Below are 25,258 nucleotides of genomic sequence, written 5' to 3'. Positions count from 1 at the left end.
ACTTTTTTACCAACATCCAACTCCTCCCTGATGGCATCTGTGACTTCAAGGAGCGCGGTCTCCGTGCTGAAATTTGCACGGAAGCCAGATTGAGTGCTATGCAACAGACCCCTTTCCTCGATAAAATTGGAAATAGATCTGTGAGCAAACCTCTCAGTCACTTTCGCCAGAGCAGGGAGTAAGGAGATGGGTCTGTAATTTGCATGGACTGAAGGGTCGAGCGCTGGTTTTTTAATGAGTGGCAGGATCATGGCGCTCTTCCAAGCTTTGGGAACTACCCCGGAAGAGAGCGACAGATTCAAGATGGGATTTATCAGGTCATTAAGAACAGGTGCCATATTTGCTAGACACTTGGCAGGGCAAGGATCCTGTGGAGATCCGGATTTAAGACTTGTCAGAATAGCAAGAGAACTCTCATGATCTAATGGGGGAAAATTGGACAGAAAGGGGCCATGATCTGGCAAGGGACACCCCAGACTTGTCGTATGCTGCTGGAAAGTGGCCTGGAGAGATGATTGAATAGAGGTAATTTTCTGTACAAAGTAGACAGCTAATTCCTTCAACCAAGTTTCGGAGTGAGCATGGGTCGGAGTATAGGCAGAGGGAGAGGTGAAATCTTTAACCACCCTGAAAATTTCCTTGCAAGAATGCTCCGCTTCATTTATTCTAGATTCCAGATAGGATTTTTTACCATCCCAAATTAATTTATGGTAGGCTCGAGTCAGCGTCTTAAAATTTAGCCTCTCAGTATGATCATAGGATCACCTCCATGCTCTTTCTGCTTTCTTAAGATCTTGTCGTGCTTTTTTTAGATGAGGGGTAAACCAAGGGGCAGATGTTCTCTTGTCTGCAGAATTTTGTTTCTTGGCTCTCTAGACGATCTGTGAACCAATTATGAAAGAGATCGATGTAATCCTCTACATTGTCAGAGGTGGGACACGGGAAGTTAGTTAAAACATTTAATAGCATCTCTCTAGCAGGGCCGGACTGGGAAATGAAACCAGCCCTGGCAAATTTTGTCAGACCAGCCCCCGCCCGGCGCGCTTAGCGAGCGAGCGTAGCGAGCGAGCTCGACCACTAATAGGGGGGTTTGGGGGGGTTCTCCCCCCACGAAAATTTTAGAAAAAGACAGATCAAAATGGTGTATTTTACAGCACATTTTTCATTACATATTCATTTGTATCAACTTTCAAATCACAGTAAATAGTAGATGATGACCTTAAAGAGCACCAGGTTATCCACCCAGTCAAATGTACCCATAGACATTCTTTCAGAAAACACCAAAAATAGAGACAAGTAATGAATCAGAGAGAACAAAGTAAAAGTGAGACCAACCCCCACTACTAGGGGGAGTTTGGGGGCTTGTCCCCCAAGAAAATTTTGGAGACAGAAAGGCCAAAACAAAGCATTTTTCAACACATTTTTCATTGAATGTTTACTACAGGAGAGAGTTTACGGGTGTATAATCTTTAACGTTCTTTTAAACTATCCTGAGTGTTATGTGAAGCAGATGAGCAGAAACGCATGCCCATTTAGTTCGAGGAGTTAATAATTGGCATAGCACTCCATCACTAGCAGCAATGAAAGTCCCTGATGTGCGCTGCATGCACCAAAGAAAGTACAAACTGCTCCCAGATAAATGGGAGGCCTCAGTCAGACCACAAATGATTTACCATGGATCGGGGATATGTCCGCAAGGATTTCAGATGCCTGCATGGGATGGTACCGGACTTCACGACTGATTTAATTTTCTATGGATTGATGTGTACACTAGCATCCATTCTGGGTCACCCAGATGCCATGCTAGTGTACACATCACCGCTGCTGCTCAGGTTCTCATATGATAGCCTAGAACCAGGCCAGATAATAGTCAAGTATCCTTATAAAGAGTTGACAAGGGACTCCTTAATATAGTAAACTGGTACTACAGTCAATTCATAAAGGGTATATCATAACCTGTTCAAACTAGAATACACTGCTTGCACTTTTAACATAAACAGCTCAACATATGACTGGATTTGCCCCGCCATACTGGCAAAATGACCAGTAAAGAGATTAGATAATTTCAGACGCAGCATTACTTGTTAAAGCGGTGTCGGTCTGAATTATAGGCAAGACAAAAGATTTCGTAGGGTAATCTAATATTTGACCAAGCCTGTCCTGGACCTTTTAATCTCTCAGAGGTCTTAAATGCTTTGAAATTCCGAAAAGACCATACTTTGTAGTCACCAAAATTGTGCAAAAACTTTGTTTTCAATCTGCTGGTTGGGATCAGCGAATTATGGGGCAAACCTAGGAGGCATAGGACAGATGAGTGAGACAGACGTATGTCGAGTTAGCGTGTTCACTTAATGTGCAGGTTTCAATCTACTTTCCACAGGTTTCAGTCTATACTGTGTAGTAACATACTAAGGAGCTGGCTCTTGGGTCAGTCGCAGGTGGACATCACTTGCAGCTCCAAGTCTATGTATCCTCACATACCCATTTGAGGAGGGTGAGATAGAAGAGGGTGTAGAGGAGATGGGATTTAGAGAGTGTATGGCAGCATGTTAGGAAATGTTCGTGCACTGAAAGGAGACTTTACATACCAGGGTTTCTGGTATGGCTCTATATTTGTACATACCGAGATGATGTGTATTTTGGCCTGACAGTGGTGCTGGACATACCTGGGCAATATGTTTAGCATTAGATCATGTCAGCATGCACTACTATTTTGATTTTTTGTATGAAAGAAATCTCCACAAATAATGGCTGCTTTCATAAAATTGTATCTTAAAGCCGAACGATTATTGACCGTAAACAGTCAAACAAATGTAACCTAAGGATGGCTCCACAGTGACTTTTTTTAACCAGGGCACAATTTGAACTTTAGTGATGCTAAAGGAAACTTTTAAAATCTGATTTTAATTTCAGTAGAATTAAGATCTTTTAACATTTTTATCTGTGTAATATTCCATGTTTTTTAATAACTGAAATAAATGTATCTATCTATCTAAAAAAAAATACTTGGGCAAGAGGGAGCCAGGAAGGATTGTCCAATGGCTGAGAATGATCAATTCTGGTTCAACAATGCTTCACACACCAGAGGAATCTGGTTTCTGGGATGATTTCTATATCTGCACATTTTGTTTTATGTCATGACAGTGGTGATTTACAGTTTTAAAATGTTATGATAGTATGTCCTTGTCATACTATGGTAAAGTGGGTACTGTCACTTGGATGTATATGCAATCTGATGAGCAAGTGAGCCCTGAAATATACTAATGATTAAACCTTGCCTGTTGCACCACCCTGAACAGGAGCTCTAGTAGCTTAATCTGCCACTGACGCTGTGAGCTTTCTCACTTCACAATTAGCAGCACTTGCCGCTTTGAGGATCAGTGATCACCTTCATAAGCTGAGAGTATGAGAAGTACTCTGTCATGCAGGAATAATAACCCTAGCAGCCTAAAAGTATTTTGGATGGTGTGTTTAGTGGCAGAGGAATAGTGATGGACAGTATATTCTGACATACACTTTTGTTCTTGGAGCTTGTGATTTTTATTCCCCTTTTATTTGGAGGGGACATTGCCTGAGATAGGCACTGCATCACCTGTAGCAACCACAACATGCTGATATCCATCCACTTTTTTTCTGCAACAAAATTTCATTATGGGCATATCCGCGTTCGCTTAGAAGGGATTTTGCTACTCGGTGGTCTGCTAAACCTAGAACTATTGGGATATTTTATTATTGCTCTTTTCAAAACAGTGTTAAAAACATTTTGCTTTTCAACAGCTTATTAGACAAGCATTGGCATAGCCAGCAGGTCTCGCCTTTGGGAACTTGTATGCTTTAGCCATGCAGCACATTATCCTGGGTGCTACAACACCTACTGATACTTCACGTGCCACTGGAGCCTGAGCTGCATGCCAATAAAGGCCTGGTTTGTATGGGATACAAGGGGTGAACAAGCTGTCAGGTACTACACTATGGAAGACATATAAACAATATGAAAACTTGGCAGTTATGCTCATGAAAACGGTGTAAATGTATGCTGAACTCACTCCCAAGGTATCTGAGGGGATATTAACCTCAAAAGAGTGTATCAATTATATCTTCTACTAACCCAAGGGTCACATAATACATATTGGATTGCACACTCCCAAAGGTGGAAGCACTAACAGTGCTTGTGGAGAATGGGTCACTCACACTGTCCCCAAACATTGGTAACCAAGCAACACCAGCTCTCAGGGCATGAAGCATATCAAGGCATCCTGTGGCACCGTGATCTCCTGGGAAACTGAGGTGAAAAGCAGCTACAGCTTGGGAGCCATGTTTGGAGCAAAGATGGGCACGGATTACTGTGATGATAACAGTGCAATAGTCATAAAAGTGAAGCCCAAACGGATATCAGATACCGTAGTATCAGCCCCAGTCAAAAACAGATAAAAGTTAATGAACTCTCACCCTAGATGAATGTTTGAATAAGCTCTCTCTCTCTCTCTGTAGAATTGAATTATCTAGCTATGCAGTATTGCACTGATCTGGCTTTTTATTTTTAAGTATTTCAAAATATTGCTAATAATACTCCGCCGTATCTCAACCTCAGGATTTGTTATGCAGACAGCAGTGAACGACGGAAGCCTGCTTTTAATTTGCATTTATTCAAGCAAGCTTTGCTGCAGCCAAAAAGTTTTCAATCTAAATTGGCGTTTTTGTAATTATTACTTGTTGCGTTGTTATTTTCATGGAGCATGTGTTTGCTGTTGGATGGAACTGAATCTTTTGAAACAATTGTTATTTCTGCTTTACCGAAAAGGAAAGAAATGCAACTTACAGCTTTAACTTCTGCGCTGTGCACATTGAATGTGATACATCTGTGCTACTCACGGCATTCAGCAGTAATCTTTTGCGCACAGAATGCACCAGAAATGCTATTACAAATGCCTGCTTTGCTTGGGTGACAACAGGTAAAATGCAATTTAAGTCATCAGGTAGCAGATACAATTTTGCAAGAAGGGCACAGAGGATATTTATTCTTCTAATTTGATAATCGGATGTCCGAGTGCCAATATATGCTATTTAGACCTGTCAAGTGTACCGTACCACCTTCAGCATGTCCTCGCTGTGCACTTTTTTGGTTGTGGCTTTTGCTAGCGAAGGGAGACAAACCATGTGTGCGCACAGACAGGCCATGTGCACGCGCATGGTGTCTCCTCTCTGCAAGCAGATAGGAAAAGTGTTCATGAAGCAGACGAGCCGCGGCGCACAGGCATTTCCAAGGGCACCTGTTCCGAGCACTTCCCTTTTCTCTTATCTGATGGGCCATTACTCACGTTTTCTGTTTCCTGCCCTCGCTACTTTACCCCCCACCCCACTATCTCTGCAGTTCCTCCCCTCCAGTGCTGTGTGGGGCGCAACGGCAACCGCTTGTTTAAGCAAAGTAGCAGAAAGCGGTTTTTAAACATTGAAAAGTGCACACCAGACTTAAGCATTACAGAAAAACTCCAATGTCGACTGTTAATGGACAGACAACTCCACCAGCACAAATGCATAGTTTCTTGGTAAAAAACACCTGGATAACCAGTGGGAACAGCCTGCAACATAGGGTCTTTTAAAAGTCACGCCCATTTTAATTTAACATGGTCATGAAATCAGGAGCTGTGGCAATTCTTGTTTTTCTCTGTCATTCCTCCTTCATTCTCAACCCCCTGCCTCACAGAGGCACTCTGTTTGTGCTGCAGCGCTTGGAGGTAGCTTCTCAGCACCGAGCACTATACAAAATACAAATACATCATTTGATGGAATGGAATCTTAATGTCAAAACAAAATTCTGCACATGTGGATGCGTAAGAAAACAGAAGACCAAAGTGACACATTTCTCATGAGCGGTAAACACATGTAACCTACACTAGTGCCTTGAAAAACACAGTATTCTGGGAAGCACTATAGAACACTCCCAGAAATAAAAACTCTCTTTACAGTAGGAGTGCGCAGGGAGGAGGGTACACCCAAGGGCAGAGAGCCTCAGGCACAGCGTTTACGAGCCCTGGCAACAAAAAAAAACAATTTGAAGTCATGTTTCACCAAATACACTCACACCCTTTGCAGCATGGAGGAAGCTTCCAGGTGCGGTTCACACTAGAGAGAGGCGCTCCCTGCATTCTCCGCGGCGGCGGCACTAGGCGCTATGTGTCAGCGGCCATCGGAGTCTTTGTTAGCTGCCACTGACCACCCATCTCACCACAGACCGACAGGGTCCTGCAGCCTCGCTCTCAGAGGCCCTTGACAGTTCTGGTGGTAAGAGCGAGGCCCCTCTTCTGATGCCCGTGTCACCAGGGCGAACCGGGAACAGACGGGCCCACGTCGAAACATAAAAACATATCTCACAAAAACCTAAACTCCGAAATAACGGTTGCCAAACTCTCGCCCTTACATTAAAAAAAACATAAACGTCGACCGTTATCTAATTCCTAAACCCACGTCACTACATTAGGAGGGGGTTTGTTTCTTCATCTGACACCACTGCTCACTGAGCCCTTCCAGAACGGAGGGAGGGGAGGCTTACGCGTGGGGAATTCGAGCAGCTTTGGGCAGCGCTAGAGACAACTATCAGAGATAGGCCTCCATTTTACCCTCCACGCTAAGTTTCTTTTTCATTTTTTTCTTCACTCCTTTTCATTTGTTCGTTCCTTCCATTTTATTGTACATTATTCAACTCTCCCTCATTCCTTCGTCTTCCTTCCTTTCATGTCTTTTCTCCTCATTCCTTCCTGTCCTTACCTGTATTTCTTTTATCTTCTCTTCCTCCCTTTTTTTTACTTCCTTCGTATTTTACTTAACTTTTCCTCCTTTCTCCACCTTACTTTATACCTGCCCAATTTTCTACCTTCCTTCATCTTTCTTTTCTTTCTTTCTCACTTCTGTCGTTCTTCACTCTTTTCATTTGTACGTTTATACCATTTTGCCATACTTTCAGCTCTTCCTCCTTCATTTCTGTCAACGTTTCATCATTCTCTTCCTACTTCTTCGCTTCCTTAGTTGCTCTTTTGCTTCGGGTCTATTTTCCTTAACCATTCCATCTCCATCTTTCTACTCCTTCCATCTGCTTCCATTCCTTTCAGCCGTACTTCCTTCTTCCCCTTATTTTCTCTTTTATATTTATCTTGTTCCTTCATTCACTTCCTTCGTTTCTACTGTCCTATCTTCTAATTTGAGTTTATTGCCCCATCGGCCATTGCCATTCTTCACACTTATTTCATCTCCCCCCCTCTATACCATCCTCGCTTTCATTCTTCCTGCTCCACTAACCCTCCTTTTGTTCCTTTTCTTATTCCTTCCTTCACTCCCCCTCCCTCCCTTGCTCATCTGCACTCCCCTTCCTATGCACTTTCCTTTCATGGTTAGTGTACTGCTTTTCTCCCTTCCCATTCCCTTTCTTCCTTTTTCCCATGCTTCCTTCTTTCCCCTCCTTTCATTCTACACTCTTTCCTTTCTTCCCTTTGCGCACCTCCCTCTCCTTTCTTCCCTTTTTAACTCCTTTGCTTTTGTTTGTCTTTCCTTCTGTCCTTTCTACCTCCGTCCCTCCTTCCGTTCTTCACTCTTTCCTTCCGTCATTTAGTTCATGCCTGCCCCCCATCCCTTCACGCAGTCCTTTACCTCTTCCCTTGAAAGCCAGGGAGGCGGCAGCTACCCTCTCATCCAACGTACATTCTAATTTCGTACCTGCAGCGCTGCGAAGGCCCATTTTCCTGACCAAAAAAATACATCATTGCCTCGAAAGCAGTGAAAAGAGGCCATCTGCGGGCGCTGTTGTTAGATTAATCATTGTGTTCCAGCCTGTGCCAGTGCCACGCACCCTGCCCTGCTTGTTAATTTAAGCTACCAGTGCGTTTCATGCCGGAAATGCTGTTTATTTTGGGGCCTAGCCTTTTGCCTTTAATTCCGGCCCGGCCGGCCCCTCAGTGCTGTAATCAGGGATTGCATATTATTTTCATGCAAAGGACTGGACTCACCTGCGGACGGCAGACGGGGTCTAGATGTAATAAATTATAGAGTCGACTCGTATAATGTCTGGCCTCTCAGATTATGAGATGCCTGCCTCCTCCTAAATCCCCTCTTCAAGTCACACGCACTTTTTGAAAAGATGATCATGCGCATTGGGGCTGCGCAATGCGCATGATCATCATCACCAGACCCACCCCAGCTAAGGGTGAACTGTGAAACCACGGCGCGCAGATTCGGCGGGGGCAGGAAGACACCTGAGCGTTGCGAGCAGCATGCAGTTTATGTGCAGCTGCAGGTGGATTTCTTTTAATAAAAGAAAATTGTGTAACGGACGGTGCGTGCAGCGCCAGCAGCATAGTTGCACTTGAATGCTGCTGGCGCTGCCTTGAGCGGAGCGAAGAGAGACACGGCAGAGCACTAGTCTGACTGTATTTCAACACAGTCAGACTAGTACGGTCAGGGTCCAAATCGGCCCCCAGCACAAAAACCGGCCCCCTGTCCCAAAACCGGCCCCCACCCCCTCCAGCCGACCGGGGGATTGCCCGGTGCCCGACATTATCAGTCCGGGCCTGCTCTCTAGTAAGAAGATGGAAAGATTTAGAGAGATGCTTTAACGACCCTACTGGTTTGGACCGTGATGAAACCATGACAGAGATGGAAAAAGTGATGAGAAAATGATCTGACAACAAAACTGGCCCATAAAATAAAATCTTGAGTCCTGCTCTCCAGAGATGGCCTCCCTTCGTCCCATACGCCAGTTACTGCACAAAAATTGGCCACACATGCTCTGTATCACTTGTTGGTCCTAGGTGCTAGGGACAGTTCTCCCAGCCCCCCTAAACGCCTATCAGTTTCAGAAGGAACCATAGGTGCGGTGGAAAAGGGGTCATCTCCTCCCTCACTCTCGGCCACGTCTCCCGGAACCTGTGCCACTGAAAACGAGAGAGAGCGTCAGCCGCTGTGTTCTGCACCCCTTGGATGTGTCGCACCCTGCATTCAACATTGTTAAAAAGGCATGCCCTCACCAGTTCCCTCAATAGACACAAGACCAGTGGGCAGGATGCTGACTGTGAATTGGTGGCCTGCACCACCGCTAGGTTGTCGGACTAGAACAGGACCCTCTTTGCTGCCAGTACTGTGGGCCAAAGGTGAAAAGCTATCACTATCGGGAACAATTCCAAAACTGTGATGTTGGTCTTAACCTTCTTCTTGTGACACACAATGGGCCATTTCTGCGCGCACCACTCCCTGTCTAGGATCACCCCAAAACCTTCTCTCCCAGATGCATCTGTGAATAAAGCCAGTTCCGGGGTCCCCGCCCAAGGCGCCCTCCATAAGACTGAGCCATTGAAGCTCTCCAAGAAGCTGGCCCACATGCTCAGGTCTTCCTTCATCCCCTTACTCAACCTCACCAGGTGATTCTTGTTCCTGACCTTTGCCGTTGCCCTGGCTTTCCTCCCTGCTGGTATTACTCTGGCTGCAAAGTTTAACTTTCCTAGGAGGCTCTGTAAGAAACCCAGGGTGGCCTTGTCATGGCTTAAGGATGCCTGGATCTGAAGTGTGAGATCCTGGACTTTGTCAGCTGGCAGCCTGGATTCCCCAGCTATAGTGTCAAGTTCTATCCCCAAGAATGTTAACACCTGCGCCGGACATTTCCGTCTTCCCGAGAGGAACCCCCAAATGACTGGCCAGCCTCTCAAAATCTGCAAGGGCGTTCTCACAGTCCTGTGTGCCCTCCCCCCTGATGAAGAGGAAGTCGTCCAGGCAGTGCGTAACCCCTACAACCCCATAACTTGCTTGTAGGGCCCACTGGAGGAAACTGCTGAAAGCCTCGAAGTAGGCACAGGACACCGCACAACCCATGGGCATGCACCTGTCGTAAAAGTACCTGCCTTGCAGCTTGAAACTGAGCAGGTGTTGGCTGCTTGGGTAAACTGGCAGTAAGCGAAAAGTGGATTCGATGTCCGCTTTGGCTAACCACACCTCCTTGCCCGCCCTCCGGACTAAGTCCGATGCTATGTGCAGGGTACAATACGACACAGAGCAGGATCCCGCCTCCAGCCCATGGTTGACTGACCCACCCTCAGGGTAAGACAGGTGGTGAATTAACCGAAATGCCCCAGGCTCCTTCTTGGGAATGACCCCCAGAGGGGAGACCACAAAGTTGTCCAACGGAGTCCGCAGGAAAGGCCCCACCACCCTGTCTAGGGCCCTCTCTTTTTCCACCTTGGCTCTGACTATCGCCGGTAGGTCCCTAGCTGACTTCAGGCTATCGGCCTCCCTGCACCCTTGGGGTCCCACATAAGGTATCTTGAAGCCGTTGCTAAATCCTGCTAGCAGCAACCGGCTGTCTTGCTTGTTTGAGTATTGTCTAAGGAGAGGCAAAGGGTTGGTAAGGCTGACTGGCGAGGGGCCCTTAACTGTGCGCAAATGGATGGGGACACGGTCCATGGCGGGGGAGGGTGGAAGAGGTGATGCCTGGTGCACTTGTGTGAACAAAGAATTTGCTGCGCCTGTGGAGAGGAAAGGGTGGTCCAGCTGTGCCCCCCCAACTTCAGTTAACCTGATTTCATTTGGCGGCGCCCCCTTCCTGACTGTGGCAAGAGAACGCAGGGTGAGGCCCCCCACATCTGTTGCATGCGTGCAGGAACTTGCACGGTTTGCCCAATGAGCACGACCCAGAGTTGAAAAGGCGGCAGGTCCCGGGGGAGACCTTCTGAATCCCCCCTCTGGCTCCCAACCCCCTGTTCCCTAACCGAAAAGACTGCCTAGCCAAGCACGTGTCTGTGTGGAAGGAACCCTTGGCTGCTGCCCAGCCTGTCTGAACTTTAGGCTGCGTCACCATGCCCTGTAGTGTGCGCGATCCCATGTGGTCTAACCACAGCTGGACCTCCTTCTGGTCCCTCATCATCTCTTGACACATTGACATTTTCTTCCTAAACTCCCGGTCATAATCCAGCCAGCCCTGCCCACCCCACTTCACAGCCTCCTTATGAATTAGCCTGCCATATTGTAAAAGCCCTTGAGCCATTTCCGCTCAACACCCACAGCAACACCCATGGAACGCCCCTTTCACGCGAAGTGCTGTGTGCAAAGAGGCCATATTTACAAGGACACTAAAAGCCATACAGGGCGGCTTTACGTGTCCTTGTAAATATGGGCCAATAAAATGCTCGCCGGTGCGTCACAAAATGTGATGTACCGGCGGCGCAGGGGGCCTATAAATAAGCCCAAATGTGTTTTCAAATGCGGAGGCAAAGAAACATTTTTGAAGGGGGCAGGAGTGAGTGGAGAGAGATAATGTGCCGGGACATTTGAGGCACCTGCACTGGGAGTGTATGGGCGTGTCTGGTGTGGGGAGGATAATGTTTGGCTCATGGTGATGGAGTATGGCTTTTACTTATGATGCAAGTTTTGAGTTGCCTTCTATCGCTTGTCTCACTGCTATCTCCTTCCCTCCTCCTCTTCGACCCTATGTACCCTACTTAGTGGTGATGAAAATTTGTATTTAGGGTAAATGCTAGAAAAGTGTCTATGAGGCTTGTTGTTGCAGTAGTTTGCTATTACCGTTAAATCGGGTCTCCACTACCTCCGGGGATAATTCCATCATGTAAGCTATGTATGCACAACCCTCTTTGCTTTATTTACTAGTATATTATTAAACAGCTTTAAACCACAAATCAACGCAAAAGTAAATGAGAGATTACCTGTAAATTTGAAATCCCTACTGCAGCTACCATTCCAAACATCACCATGAACATTCCTCCAATAACTGGCTCGGGGATGGTGATGAAAATGGATCCAAACTTCCCAAAGACGCCCAGCATTATTAGAAGTAGACCAGCAGTTTGCAGCACCACTCGACTCCCCACCTTAAGAAAAGAAAGATACGTTATCAGTAGTACATCTTTTCTTTCACTGACTATGCTCTACCGGTGGTAGTGTGTGTGAGCAGCCAATCACAGTATTGTTTCCTAGTGGGTTAAACCAGGAGAACGGTATTAAGCTACAAGAAAGGTGACTGGTCAGTGGGAATGTTGGGAAATTATTATTGTATCGGATCTATGGTGTTTTTTTTAAAAAGTGTACATAGAGTCAGAAAGTCCCTAAACATTTGAATGCCGTTTTCAAAACATATGGGAGAAACATAGTCATGAGAAGGTATATACTAAGCACAGCATAAAAAAATCTTTTTTTCCCGGATGTAAAAGAAATAGTTATTGTTAAATGAATTTGACTTTTTATGAATTTGTACCTATCCAATGGGTTTTAATGTAATTCTTAGATGTGAAATGATGTTTTAACTGCCTGTTTTTATGATTTGAATGCCTAAAATTGAATAAAGCTCGTTTTGATTTGATTTGATTTGACTGCTCAGTGGGTTGCTAGAATAAAAGAAAGTGTTGCTTCTCATGCCAAACAATACGCCTTGATTCTGTAGTAGATTCATGGGTCACTTTTAAAGAATTTACCTATGGCAAGCACTCCATGCCTATTCATAGAGTCAGTCAAACTCGTTCGCTATGCTTGCTTTGTGCAGTAGAGGGTTGATACTACTTCCCCTGCCCTCTGCACATATCTTTAATTAGCATACATTTACAAAAATCTGAGCAACACGCTGCTTCGGAGAAAATTCATATTACTTAAACAGAAGTACATTCCCGGTAGGTGTATAATTGGTCAGTGTAGAAGTCATGAAAAAGTAACAGTGCCTTGGCCTTTGTCGGTAAGAAAACCCAGAATGGCATATTTCTGTGTCGTCTTTTGGTTGCTATTTTTTTATGTCCTATTTTATGCAGATGCAAAGCAGAAAAAGTTCTAAAATGTATTATTTGTTGCAACATAGTTTGTTTTTTGGTGTGGGGTTGTGGAAAAGGATACTTCGGACAGTATTTGTAATTCCAAAGCATTGGGTAGTTCGGCGTTTGGTACCGAGACAACAATGGTGCCTTTCCGGCGGGTCCGCTTTTAGTCCATCACATGTGTTTTGGGGAGGCTACATTTCATAAGTAAGGTCGAAAGCATTACTAAAGGCCAAGGTTTTAGCTGAAATTAAATGTTCATTTATATGTCGCCAATAGGCAGTTATAGTTAGGACCTTGTTTCTATTCAAAAATAGTTTTTTCTTTTGCCAATATCTTAGGTGCTGTTTGACGAATCTTTGAGAAATTTTTCAAATTAATGGCCAACTTCCTTCAGCTGTTGTGATGAAAGTTTTGGGGCGATTCATCAAGCGGGGCTGAGAAAAAGGGGGGGGGTCCCAAAATGTGTTTTCACCATGTTAATTTCTCATAGGAAACTTAAAACACGGCTACAGCCCGAACTGCTGAACAGAATGACACAAAAATTGGCAAAACAGTAGCTCTTGGTCCAGAAAGCACATCTTTAGTTTAATGGTGTAAATACGTTCAGTAGTTATTATTATTATTATTATTGTGAGTTTTATATAGCGCCTGGTTACCAGTAGGCATCCCAGCGCTCACCAGAGAAAAAAACACTACCACACTGAAGCAGGCGTTAAGCAGAGAACAAAAAAGTTTTTAAAAGTTTGCGGAACCGAAAGAGGCTGGCTTCCGAGCGTAAGTGCAGAGGAAGAGAATTCCACAAGGTGGCCACATTTATCGAAAACCTTCTGCCACCAGTTCTTGCCTTCCGCACCCTCCCGACCTGCAACAAATGTTGATGATCGGAACGGAGAATACACATACATCGACACAAAGGATCCACAAACCCTCCTGATCTCGAGCCTGCAATCTGATTGGCTGCCAATAGTTCCAACCAGGAAGTATTGGCAGCCATCTTGTGACTTGGTTGAACCGAGTCACACGAAAAAAGGTGAAAAAAGGTTACAAATCAAGAATAGGGGGCGGGGTAGGAACACCCTGACCCCAAGGCCTACTCAAGGCCAAAAAAAACAATTTTTGAAGAGAAAAAGTCAGCTGGAGTCGCATTGTGTCCGCAAATCCCACTGAAAAAGTTTTTTAATACTAAGCGCGGTCTGGGGTGAGTTAGTTCCCAGGAGCAATGACAAATGAAATGCGGGGGACTGCCACCTCCCTGGGGCTTATATTGAATGAGGGGGGACTACAAGGGCCCCACAGCCTTGGGGACCGCCGCCTCCCCGGAGCACATTATCTTCAATGTGGGGGGGTACGCAGCCCCTGGGACCACTACCTTCCCCGGGCTAATTATCTTTAATGTGGGGGGGGACGTGACCCCCTGCAGCCCCACAGCCATCAGCAGGGCTATTTTTAAAAGTAATGTGTGGGGTGGCTCAACCCTCCTCCCACACAGCACCGGGGACCACCCCCATCCCGGGGCACAAATTAAGTAATTGCGGAGGTCTGTTGTGGGCCCTGGCCCCGGGTACAACCACCTCCCAAGGCTATAGAGAAGATGGAAGGGGGGCTGTGCGGCCCCGCTCCAGGAGCCCTCCATGGCCCTGGGGACAACCACCCCCCAACACCGGCTCCAGCAATGTCCTGTGGGGCCCACCCCGGGACATTGCAGTTTGCTATGGCATGGTGGAAGCACTGCTCCCACCATACCATAGCAAACTCCGGTCCTCGTAATGAAAGAGAGAGCACGAGAAATGCTCTTGCTTCCATGAAGTGGAGCAGAATTGCTTTTGGACAGAGGGAGCTGCATGTTAACAGCTCCCTCTGTCCAAAAGCATTGCCGCTCCCACAGGAGGCGTGGAGCTGTCAAGGATTGCGGGGGTCTTTTTATACTCCCCCTGTGCTCCCCATCGAGAGGCCTTTAAATGGCCTGGCCCCAGGGGATGGGGTTCCAGGGTCAGATATAAGCCTGGTGGAGGGAGTCTGCTCGGCCCCTTTCCCTTAAAAAAAAGAAATGTAAACAAATTAGCCAGGCATTGGGGGATTGTGTCCCTGTGGCCGAAATCGGCCAGGGGAGGGGGGCCACACCAATTATAATTAAAACATAGGCCTAACCCTGAGGGATGAGGTCTACGGGGCCCAAAAGTGCTAAGGGAAGGTGGCCACACAGCCCCCTTTTCTAAATTATAAAAAAAAGTACACGAACAAGTAGCTTGCCAGAGGCCCCGCCCCCTTTCTCCACAACTCTGCAAACGTGTCTCCTGGTGTCACCTTGGCTGGGGGATGAAGTCCCCGTTGCTGCTGAGGGTCCTTAGGAGCCAACTATCCCACTAGGTACCTCCAGTAAGCCCCACACAGTGGGATTGCTGAGAGGTGGTCAAAGACCATGCCCCTTTTTTACACCACTCTGCAAACGCGCTTCTAGGCACATTGCTGGTTGGGGACACTTTCCCTACTGTTGCACTCACTGGAGTGGGAATAGTAATTTTTACCCCTCCGCTATCAACACTCTCCCTACTGTTGCACTTACTGGAGTGCAAATAGTAATTTTTACCCCTCCGCTATGCAACACTTTCCCTACTGTTGCACTCACTGGAGTGGAAAATTTAAGTTTAAAGACTTTTAAATACTTTTAAGTAGTATACGTTTTTAATATATGATATTATGTTTTTTATTAGATTTTATGTTATTGGTGTATGTATATACATATATATTTATTTGTAAAAAAACATTATATTGATGAAATTATGAAATAAATTAAAACTAATAGTTTATTAATTGTTTTAAAATAAATATATATTACATTTTAAATATGTATGTTAAAAATGTTTACATTACATTTATTTGTGATATTTATTAAAATATATATTACAGCTATTTTTTTAAAGTTAATTTTATTATTAAATATCTTTAATATTATTTTCTATATATATATTAAAATCGATATTTTGTACAAATATATTTTTGACATCGATATTTATAACTCAATATTTTGTATGGGGATATTGTAGGAGTCGATCAGTAAACCAAGCAGCATATGAGAGATTTTCACTAAAACAGAGATGCAAAATAGGATGGCCAAAACTCAACCAAGGCTACCGCACCTCAACACCAGAAATATTTAATTCTTTAGGAAATCTGTACAATCATGCCCATGCCTGACGCTTTATAATTCCTGTATGTCACCTGGGCAGCAAGAGTCTTAATTCCTGTATTGCCTCACACTTTGAATACATCAATAGGCTGTTGAGTGGATAATGATTTTGCAGTAAACCTATGAGAAACAACATTTTATTAGAACCTGGAGGCTTCAAATTCACTTGCATTCCAAGAATGGTATTGACAAGAGAGAATTAACCCCAGGGGTGTTCAAAAAAGGCTCTTGAGTACCATTCAAAACCATGACTGATTTAGGGGGTGACCATTGTCTATGTAAATTAGTTCTATTGGGATGCATTGCGTACAATGTATCTTCTGTAGATATCTTGAACTCTGCCATAGATTCGGTCTCCCTTGACTTATATTGGACAAGATTTAATCCACTAATCCAAACCAGCAATGACTAAACAGTGAAGATTGACATGCATCCATGGAATGTATATTTCCTACAGCCTAAGGGACAAGTAGAGATTGCCCGAGAGGCAGAAGAGTCAACAGAAAAACATTTGGCTATGGAAATCTATGTGCATATCAACATAACTGCAAAAGTATAGTTGGGAGTTGAGTTTGTTTTCAGGATTATTATTTACTTTGGGGGTTATTTACGCACCTCTGGTTGCCCAGACCACCAGGTGAGTAAAGGCTGTAGCCCCAGTTTCCTTGATGAAATGCTGGATTTTGAGATCACATCCAGGCAGGCAGTTATCCATGTGCCTTCACAGAGCCACTGCAGGGTTGCTCCGTTGTAAGGACTGAAGCCTTGCCAAGCGAGAGCCATATTTGATGCACCAGCTCAGCAAAGCTTTTAGTTTTCAAGAAGAAAAAGACCAGACTCAAGTTTGTTTTTTTAAGACAAAAAATAAACAATGGGGCTAATATGCATTTTTACCACCCGGAGCCTCTTGCCTTGAATGTTGGATGCCTGTGGAGAAACTGAGATTGGTCGTTCTGCCTTAAAAAGGGCCAGACGACTGTCAATTCGACCTGACATCCCTGTGGCAGATGGGCTATCAGATCACAGGTTACTCTGGGAGAGTTACCAGAACCTTCACCAATGTAAGAATAGCCCCTCCAGAACTTTAAAAATACCAGGGGAACTTAAGTTTGTTTGGGTAGGCACACCTCTGGTTTACTATGGTGCTTCTCCACTACCAAACTCTAAATGAGAGACTTTTTCTTTTGGTGCATGTTTACTGCAAAGCTCCTTGCGTCTAAGAAGACCACAGCCCTGGCTAAAATTAGACACTTACACATTCGGTCTTGGTAATGCTTGAAAGCTCCACTTGATAGGGCATTTCTGCCTAGCTGGTTTATTAGAAGGATTTAGGACGAGTAAGAATTTATATAATATCGGAAGCAGTTGCTGATTTCAATGCAAAATAGTTGCTGGGTACTGCACTGTGCCAGTCTGGGAACAGAAACCAACCCTGGCAATTTCACTAGACCGGCCTGGGGGGGCAGAAGGGGGGGTTTGCTAGTGTTAAGCACTGCTTCTGCTTTTGTTACAGGGGGCCGATATTGCTGCACTGCTGCAAAACCGTGGTACTAGTGACGGTGCCGGAACTTGAAGGAATTGTTGCTTCATCACGCCATGGCGGATAGACTGCCCGCCATTTGAAATATTTTGGAAAAGAAATAAGAAGGCCAAAAAATATTCATTGTACCGCGGCGCTTCCAGTAGCATTTGATAAACACATATGAGCGAATAAGTGGCAAAGAATCTACAATGACTGCCAAATGGTAAATTTTTCCGGAAACACTCCGGACCATTTGAAAAGAAAGATGCACTTTCCTTTAAATATAGAGGGCAATCTCCAGAAAACAGAATGCTTACAATACAGAGGTTCAGCATCTGTATTAATGATTAGGGTACAGGATGCTTTGAGGTGCATACAGTAGCGGTCGGTGGTAGGAGTGCTGCCGGGCGGCAACGTGGGGAGGGGTAGCGTGGGGGGTAGTAAACTACGGAATATGGACACAAATAGGTAAGTAAACCTAAAAATAAATAAAATGGATTTCGTTGCACGCACTGCATTGCATTTGGGGATACAGTGCGCACAACAAAATTTGTTTTATTTATTTTTATGTTACTTACCTGTATTTGTCCATTTTCCGTAGTTTACTACCCCCACCCTGCCCCTCCCCCTCCCCCACGTCACCGCCCGGCAGCACTCCTACCACTGACCGCTACTGGGTGTAAATAGATTCAATATTATAGTGTTGTATATTTGGTATATATTTATGTAATTGGTGTGTATGCGTATTTGTTTGTCAAAAAATACTTTGATGCAATATATCCAAATATTTCTTTTTTTTTTGAGAACTGCAATTTGTGTTGGTGACATTCATTCATATTAAATTATTTTGAGAATTTGTCTCAGTGGGAGGATTAATTGATATTTTCCTATCCATTTAATTATTCTAGGATTTGTTCCATTGCATTGTTCTTTGTATTTACAAGCAAAACCGGACCCCAGTAACAAAACCGGTCACCACGGGTCGAAAACCAGCCTCCACCCTTCTGGCCCACAGGGAAAATGCCCAGTGGCCAGTCCGGCTCTGATGCCAGTAATGAACTGCGACCCAGCTTTAGCGCCAGTGGCACCCAGTGTGACAATCATTTTGGCCTTCCCCAACCTCTAGTAATCTCCTTCTCCACATAAGTCCTCACTAATACCCTCCAACAGTGCCCCTTCATCTCTCCATAGCCTTTCTCAAACTTGCATTTCATTTGTTTTTGCATCGCTTCTAATACCCATGTGGGTGCCAGAGCACTTTCAATCACACATTCATTATACAGAGACAATGAGTCGAACAATTGTAAATCTGTCTATAGGAAATGTTACATATGACAAGGAGGATTACAAAGTGTAGGAATCATGTCATCCATACTAGTAGGCAGCATATTTGAAGCGTGTTTGGTCTGGAGAAGCACAAACTCTGGATTTAAAATGTACCACAGTGGTTGGGCTTGGCTTTAATAATAAGAATGCATTTCTACCCAAATGAATTGTTTTTAGCAATATTAGGCTAATGAAAGACTGGGAAAAGAAACATAATGTTCTAACCTATACCATGCAGTTTGCATGCAGCGCTTTGATGACAGTTCATAGATCACTGTGCTATTTTAGGATTGTAACTAATGAACTATAAGTAACAAAAGGATTTGTGTGACAAAATCAGCAATGCACTGTGCCATCCACATAACATACAGATCTGTGGTCTGCAGGGTACAAGGTCTTTTCAGAAAGCATATTAGCCTTCTGTGCTACCTAATAATCAGTCAAACCTGACACTAGACAAAACTCAGATCTCTCTCCAGGAAGAACATTAATCACCAGAGTTATCTTGCCATTTTTATTGTTGCCTGAAAACTGCTGGACACACAAGGAGCTGTGCAGCAGGTGCTGTCAACCCATAAGATATTGCTCAACACAGCGCCCTCTGCCAACCCTCTCACCCCTTCCCCTTGACCTCAGCATCAGGTGCCACTGCACCCATTACACCACCCTAAAGCAGGCCCTGACTGCGAGGGTATAGAATCCTGCATGATTTTCGATTTGCTGCTGTTCTTTTTTTTGACATCCCTGAGAAAGCTTATTAGCTTCAAATTATCCGCAGAAATATACATTGGTGGGGGCAGTAGAGTTTTGGAGTTAAGCAGCCATCTTGCTGAATGATTGTCACTTCTCACTTTCCAATACAAAACCCACATCTTCCTGGTAGACATGAGAAAAAAAATATATTTTTACTTTTCTCTTTTTGTTTATGACATGCTAAACAATAAAATGAATATTCTCATAAAATATGTTTTTCTTTCCCTTTTATCATACCCCATACTATTTAATTTATTCTGGGCAAAGCCCAAATAAACACACAACAAAGGCAGTGATTTGGGTGTCTGCTGCGAGAGAGCTCACACATCTGTGACCTATCCTAATTCACTACACAAGGCTGTTCAATCATGGCCTTTATTTTGTTCAAATATGCGCGCAGATGGGCCCAAGTCGAGAACCCCTGCGGCAATCATTAAAGCAACTGCAAGAACATAGTCGGGGGAGGTTCAGTACGGAAGGTTTTCTTCCCTGTACTCAAAGAGTCCTCAATGTGCTGAACAGTTTGTGTTCTTGGAAATCTTATTGTTAATTAGAATCCCGCCCCAGAAATATTAAATTCGATATGCACAGCTAGCACACACCTCATCTTAGGCGTGCGGTGTAAGATAAAATAAATCCTCACTCCTTAAGATGGCTCAACTTGTTATTACCTCCTTTGGGGAAGTCATTAGAATAACTATTCAGTGCAACCCTGATTCAAAGAAGTCCCTCACTACTTTGTATTGAGTAGTAGTGTGCTGACTTGCAGAGGTTGGATACCACAAAGGTTTTTTCCCCCCAGAACATTGTACGTTTTGCACCATTGGCTATGGTTGCAATTTTTGCAAATGTATTGAAAGATTCCTGCAAATAGTCATTCTTGCAGAACAGAATTCCCATCGAAGACCACATTAGTGGGTGAATTCTGGGCAAAAAAGATCTTTTTTGTAAGTTGTTTATGCCTGGATGTTTGGTTTCAGAAGTTTTTGAAACTTGCAAAACGCGAGTCAAAGTGTGCGCTTAAAGAACATGTCTTCATTGTAAATAAGTCGCCATGGTCTCACATCTCTGATTTTAATGATGCTGTACACAAGCATTGTGTTCAGTCTACATCTAACACTTAGTAAATTAAAAAAAGCTGATTCAATTGTAACGACTATCCTCACGTTAGCCATGGACGATAAAGGTCAATGGTTTGTATATGAATGTAATTCTATCAGTTAGTTTGCACCTGTGCCATGAAGCTAGCAATGCGAACACAATTACATAGCTGTTTATCGTTGGATTTCTGAATTGATGTAATGATATCCAATTACATTTTCAAAGGACACCGTACAGACAATTTGAAAAGCAAAATAATATGTGGCTTTCATACATTTTTAAGTCTGGCAGACCGTTTAGCTGTCTCACTGGCTCATGTTTTCACACAAAAATCATAATATCATATATAGACATGTGCTTACGGTCAGCCTTCTTCATCAACTGGTCTGTTCAAATGTCAATCAATTTTTATTTTAATCGGCCACAGCATACAACATGGGGCAATGAGTTAATCCACTTTATCAATTGGCTGTATTGTGCTGTGAGTGATGGTATTTTGCCAGGTGACGTTGACACAGCCACCAGAAAGGTAGTGCACTTCAATTCTAGGGCTGGTGTGCCAGGCTTACAAGTAACTCCTTCACTTTTATATTTGCCAAGTTTGTTTGCATATAACTTATGTTTGGAAAAAAATGCACACTTGCCGATGTCATTTTGCCCATGCATGTTGTTGAATAGTTGAATTTGTATATGGATATATATGTATGAAAAAATACTTTGGATAACCAAGGAAATTACTTTAACACTTAATTAAATAAAAGCATTTGAGCAAAACAATCATAAAAGGGTGAACATCGTGCCTTCATACTACAATAAATGAAGAATTAATCCATCAGAAGAAAGACATTGATACCGGTGTATATGTAAAATAATTTCATTAGCTAAAGATATGATGAGTTCAATACTTCACAAATAGTGAGGAAGGAGCTCAGTTGTAGCAATTACCACATAAATGACCCCACATTATAATAATTTTTCAGTGTCGACTGCTAGGATGCACAAATGTGCCAATCCAATCTTGTATATTATGATGTCCATATCAATCATTCTTTATTGTACTTGCATTTTTTTAATGATTGTGCATCTAATAATGTATGGAGCATGAAGGGGAGATTGAGTCCAGGTCTCGGTCTCTTAGTAAAGTGAGCATCCTCAGGCCTATACGCTTTCAGGCAAAAGGGCTGACCCCAATGTCATCACAGTGTTTTTTAGACAAGAGCCAGAGAGGCATGCCTCAACTGTAAACACATTTACTCATTTGGCAAGTTCTTTTTTTTACCGTTTTCTATGCTCTAAGGAAATTGTTCTTCTAAAGTCTTTGTTCAGGTCTTTTTATGATTTCTCTGTCTCTTAGACCCCGCCCCCCATCCCCCCTCCCCACAGACTTACACTGTTCACTCTCATCCATCAGGGACCTGTTCGACCTACATTGCCCTTCCTTGCAAGTTATCTATGTGGATGTCGTTTATATATACTCTTTGACTAACATAAAAGTAGCTCTGTACCTTTTGGCACCATTGTCTGGATTTACTCACTTTGTATTCATTTCTATGTTTAGACTCGTAAATACACAATTGGTACACTTTCCAGGGTGAATATAAGGATGGTATGTAAATTATGTCAAATATCTTTTTAACTCCATACCTTAGTGATGCCCAGGGCAGCAACATTTTGGCTGTAGGACGTGGTCCCGTTTCCTGTGCCCCAAATGCCAGCGAGGACACAGCCAATTCCCTCCATCCCTATCCCTCGGTTTAAGGCATGGGTCGGTGGAGGAGGCGCTCCTGAGAGTCTGGCGCAAGCGTAGTAATCACCGATGGACTCTACTGTTGATGCCAGGACTCCTGAAATCATGCCAAGAACAGACGACAAACTCACAGTAGGAACACCCCATTGTCCTGTTTAAACAGAAACACAAAAACAGAACACTAATTAATGCAATGCAACATAAAACATTAAATATATTTTCTAATAAAATACTGTAAAAACGCAGTCTAACCATAAAGTCGCATTGATTTCCCCAATACTTCCCTGCTTACCTACTGCTGCTGCTCCATTTTAAGTGTATTTTATCTACTTTGCTTAAATAAGTCCTATGTACTCACTCGACAGCATACAGCGTGTATGACGTGTGTCCATATCTCAAATCCTATAACTATATTTTCGAAGCCTTAATATTTGTCACCTACATATGGGCAATATTCAGAACTACTCTATGTATGTAACAAGTGCCCAGTGTTGGTCCCAGGGAGAAGAATCTATACCACATTTTCAGAAAAAGTATTAACTATTTAAATGAGTGACTTAGATGAATTTATTTTATGTGGATATCCTGAGAATCTGTCAAGGATCTGGCCCTCGGGACCTATAGACAATTATGCTAGAAGGTTTTTTTATCACTCTGCTGAGAAATGACACATCCCATGTTGAGCAATCAACCACGCTACCTGTACCAAAATCTCAAATCTCTCTTATCAAAGATCATTAAATAGTGTCCGGAGACACCTATTCTTTGCTTAGTCTCAAAGCAAGTTTGTAGTGCTATCTGACCGCCTGAAAGGATTTTAATCACATAAAGGTGTTGCTGCAGTTGGAGTAAAATGTGATTTCAGAATAATCTAAAAATCAATGTGGTTACTCTGTAGGTGGAAATAATTTTAAACATTTGCAATTGTATGCATGGAATGTTCAAAAATGTAAACTAGCAATAGAACAATCGAAGTATATTATATATTTTATATAAATACATTGAGAACTTTGTGGGGTTTTCATATTACCTGTGTATGAAAATCATCCAGTGATAATCAGGGACGAAGGAACAGTCCAGTCTTAAAACCACAATTTACAAGCACCTTGTCATTCTATACGGTTTGATAGGTAAACCATGAATGGCCAGACCAAAGGTCCACGCTATACATTATCTTTATATGAACAACTTAGCAGCAAAACTACACTAGCAATACCATCTAGAAAAGCAATAGTTAAAAGAACCTTTCTTTTTTGAAAACCTCACTCAGATACATCTTCGAATTAGTAGTTTAAGATCCTCCTCCTCTTTTTTAGCTGCTCACTCACAAGCACTTTTTAGGAGTCATTTAAAGTTACTAATGATTTATGTATGCCTGCATAAAGAGGGTTTTAGTAATGTGGGCTGTTTTCACTAAGTAAAATACTAAGGGGGATATTCTCAAGGACCGGCGATACCTATCGCAAACGCCAGTTAGCGGCAGTTTTTTTATCGCCGCCTAACCCTGAAAAGTATCGCATGTTACTGGTGTATTACCAAGCTGCCGCTACATGGCGATTGTATCAGTGAACGGCTGTGAAAACTGCGGCTGACATCAGCACAATGGCGATCGGAAATCCGGTGTTAGCCGGTGATAACTACCAATAGGCCCATTAGCGGCAAAAAAACTAATGCTATTCAGCCCAACGTGAGGTTTCTTTTCAAACTCCAATATAAAATAGGCATAAAAACCAATAAAATGCAGAATGGAGCAGCCAGCGCCAAGTGCAGCACACATTAACAACCCACCAAGCCAGCCAACATCCAGGATGATCAGGATGAGAGCCTTGATGCCTCGCTGGACCTGCGCCTGGAGCCTGGATGCCTCGCTCAACCTGTGTCTGGAGCCTGGATGCCACTGGGACCTGCGTCTGGAGCCTGGATGCCTCGCTTGACCTGCTTCTGAAGCCTGGATTCCTTGCTTGTCCTGCGTCTGGAGCCTGCATGCCTCGCTGGACCTGCGCCTGGAGCCTGGATGCCTCGCTGGCCCTGCGTCTGAAGCCTGGATGCCTCGCTGGACTTGCGTCTGGTGCCTGGATGCCTCGCTGGACCTGTGTCTGGAGCTTGCATGCCTCGCTGGACCTGTGCCTGGAGCCTGGATGCCTCGCTGGACCTGTGGCTGGAGCCTGGATGCTCGCTGGACCTGAGCCTGGAGCCTGTATGACTTGCTGAACCTGCGTCTGGAGCCTGGAGAGGGATGCGGAGGAGCTGTGGAGTCGATGAGCTGTGCCGGTAGACATTGAGGCGCGACAATCGCCTGTACCTGATGGTGAAGTCTGGCAGGTCACATGGAGACACGTTGCTGACCTGTGTGAGAAGACCGCCTTGCGCACCTTGGAGCTGTTAATAGTAGAGGCGCTCCTGCGCCCCAACGTAGGTACATGGAGGGGATTATCAACGGTGGATGCCGCCTCTCTGCATCACAGGTCGGATGATGTTGGGCTGGCCGGATGCTGTGGAGGGTGAGGCCTCTGAGCTGTGCCCACTTGTGTGGCGGGAGCGCTTCAACTTCCGCCTAAGTGGGCCCTGCTGTATCAACTGCATTGGGAGGTTCACCAGCGGACTTGCCGGCGACTGCTGCACCCAAGTTTGTGAAATCCCTCCTTGCTGTGGCTCCTGCTGGCTGAGTCACAGATTTGGAGAAAGTGCAGCGGATTGCGCCACAGTGTCAATGTCCAGGTAAGGAGAAGGTGGGAGGCATAGCGCAGGACGCCTGGGGGTCGAGTCCCCCAGGCCTAGCCCACGTAGATGACACACCACCAGTGGCGGCTCAGCTGCTATGGCAGAAG

General features: G+C 44.2%; 1 protein-coding gene across 1 annotated transcript in view; it reads right to left on the bottom strand.

Moving 5' to 3' along the window:
• Positions 1-25,258, bottom strand: part of LOC144772266 (solute carrier family 23 member 1-like) — a 984,472-nt gene that overhangs the window by 478,167 nt on the left and 481,047 nt on the right. The window contains exons 8-9 of the mRNA XM_078656497.1: positions 22,328-22,581; positions 11,697-11,861 (exon numbers count right to left, since the gene is read on the bottom strand). Of these exons, the coding sequence (XP_078512623.1) occupies positions 11,697-11,861; positions 22,328-22,581 (419 nt within the window). The remainder of the gene's footprint in view (positions 1-11,696; positions 11,862-22,327; positions 22,582-25,258) is intronic.

This window comes from Lissotriton helveticus, chromosome 1_1, assembly GCF_964261635.1.
Source record: "Lissotriton helveticus chromosome 1_1, aLisHel1.1, whole genome shotgun sequence".
NCBI classification, from domain to species: domain Eukaryota; kingdom Metazoa; phylum Chordata; class Amphibia; order Caudata; family Salamandridae; genus Lissotriton; species Lissotriton helveticus.
This window is presented reverse-complemented; position numbering and strand designations above follow the sequence as displayed.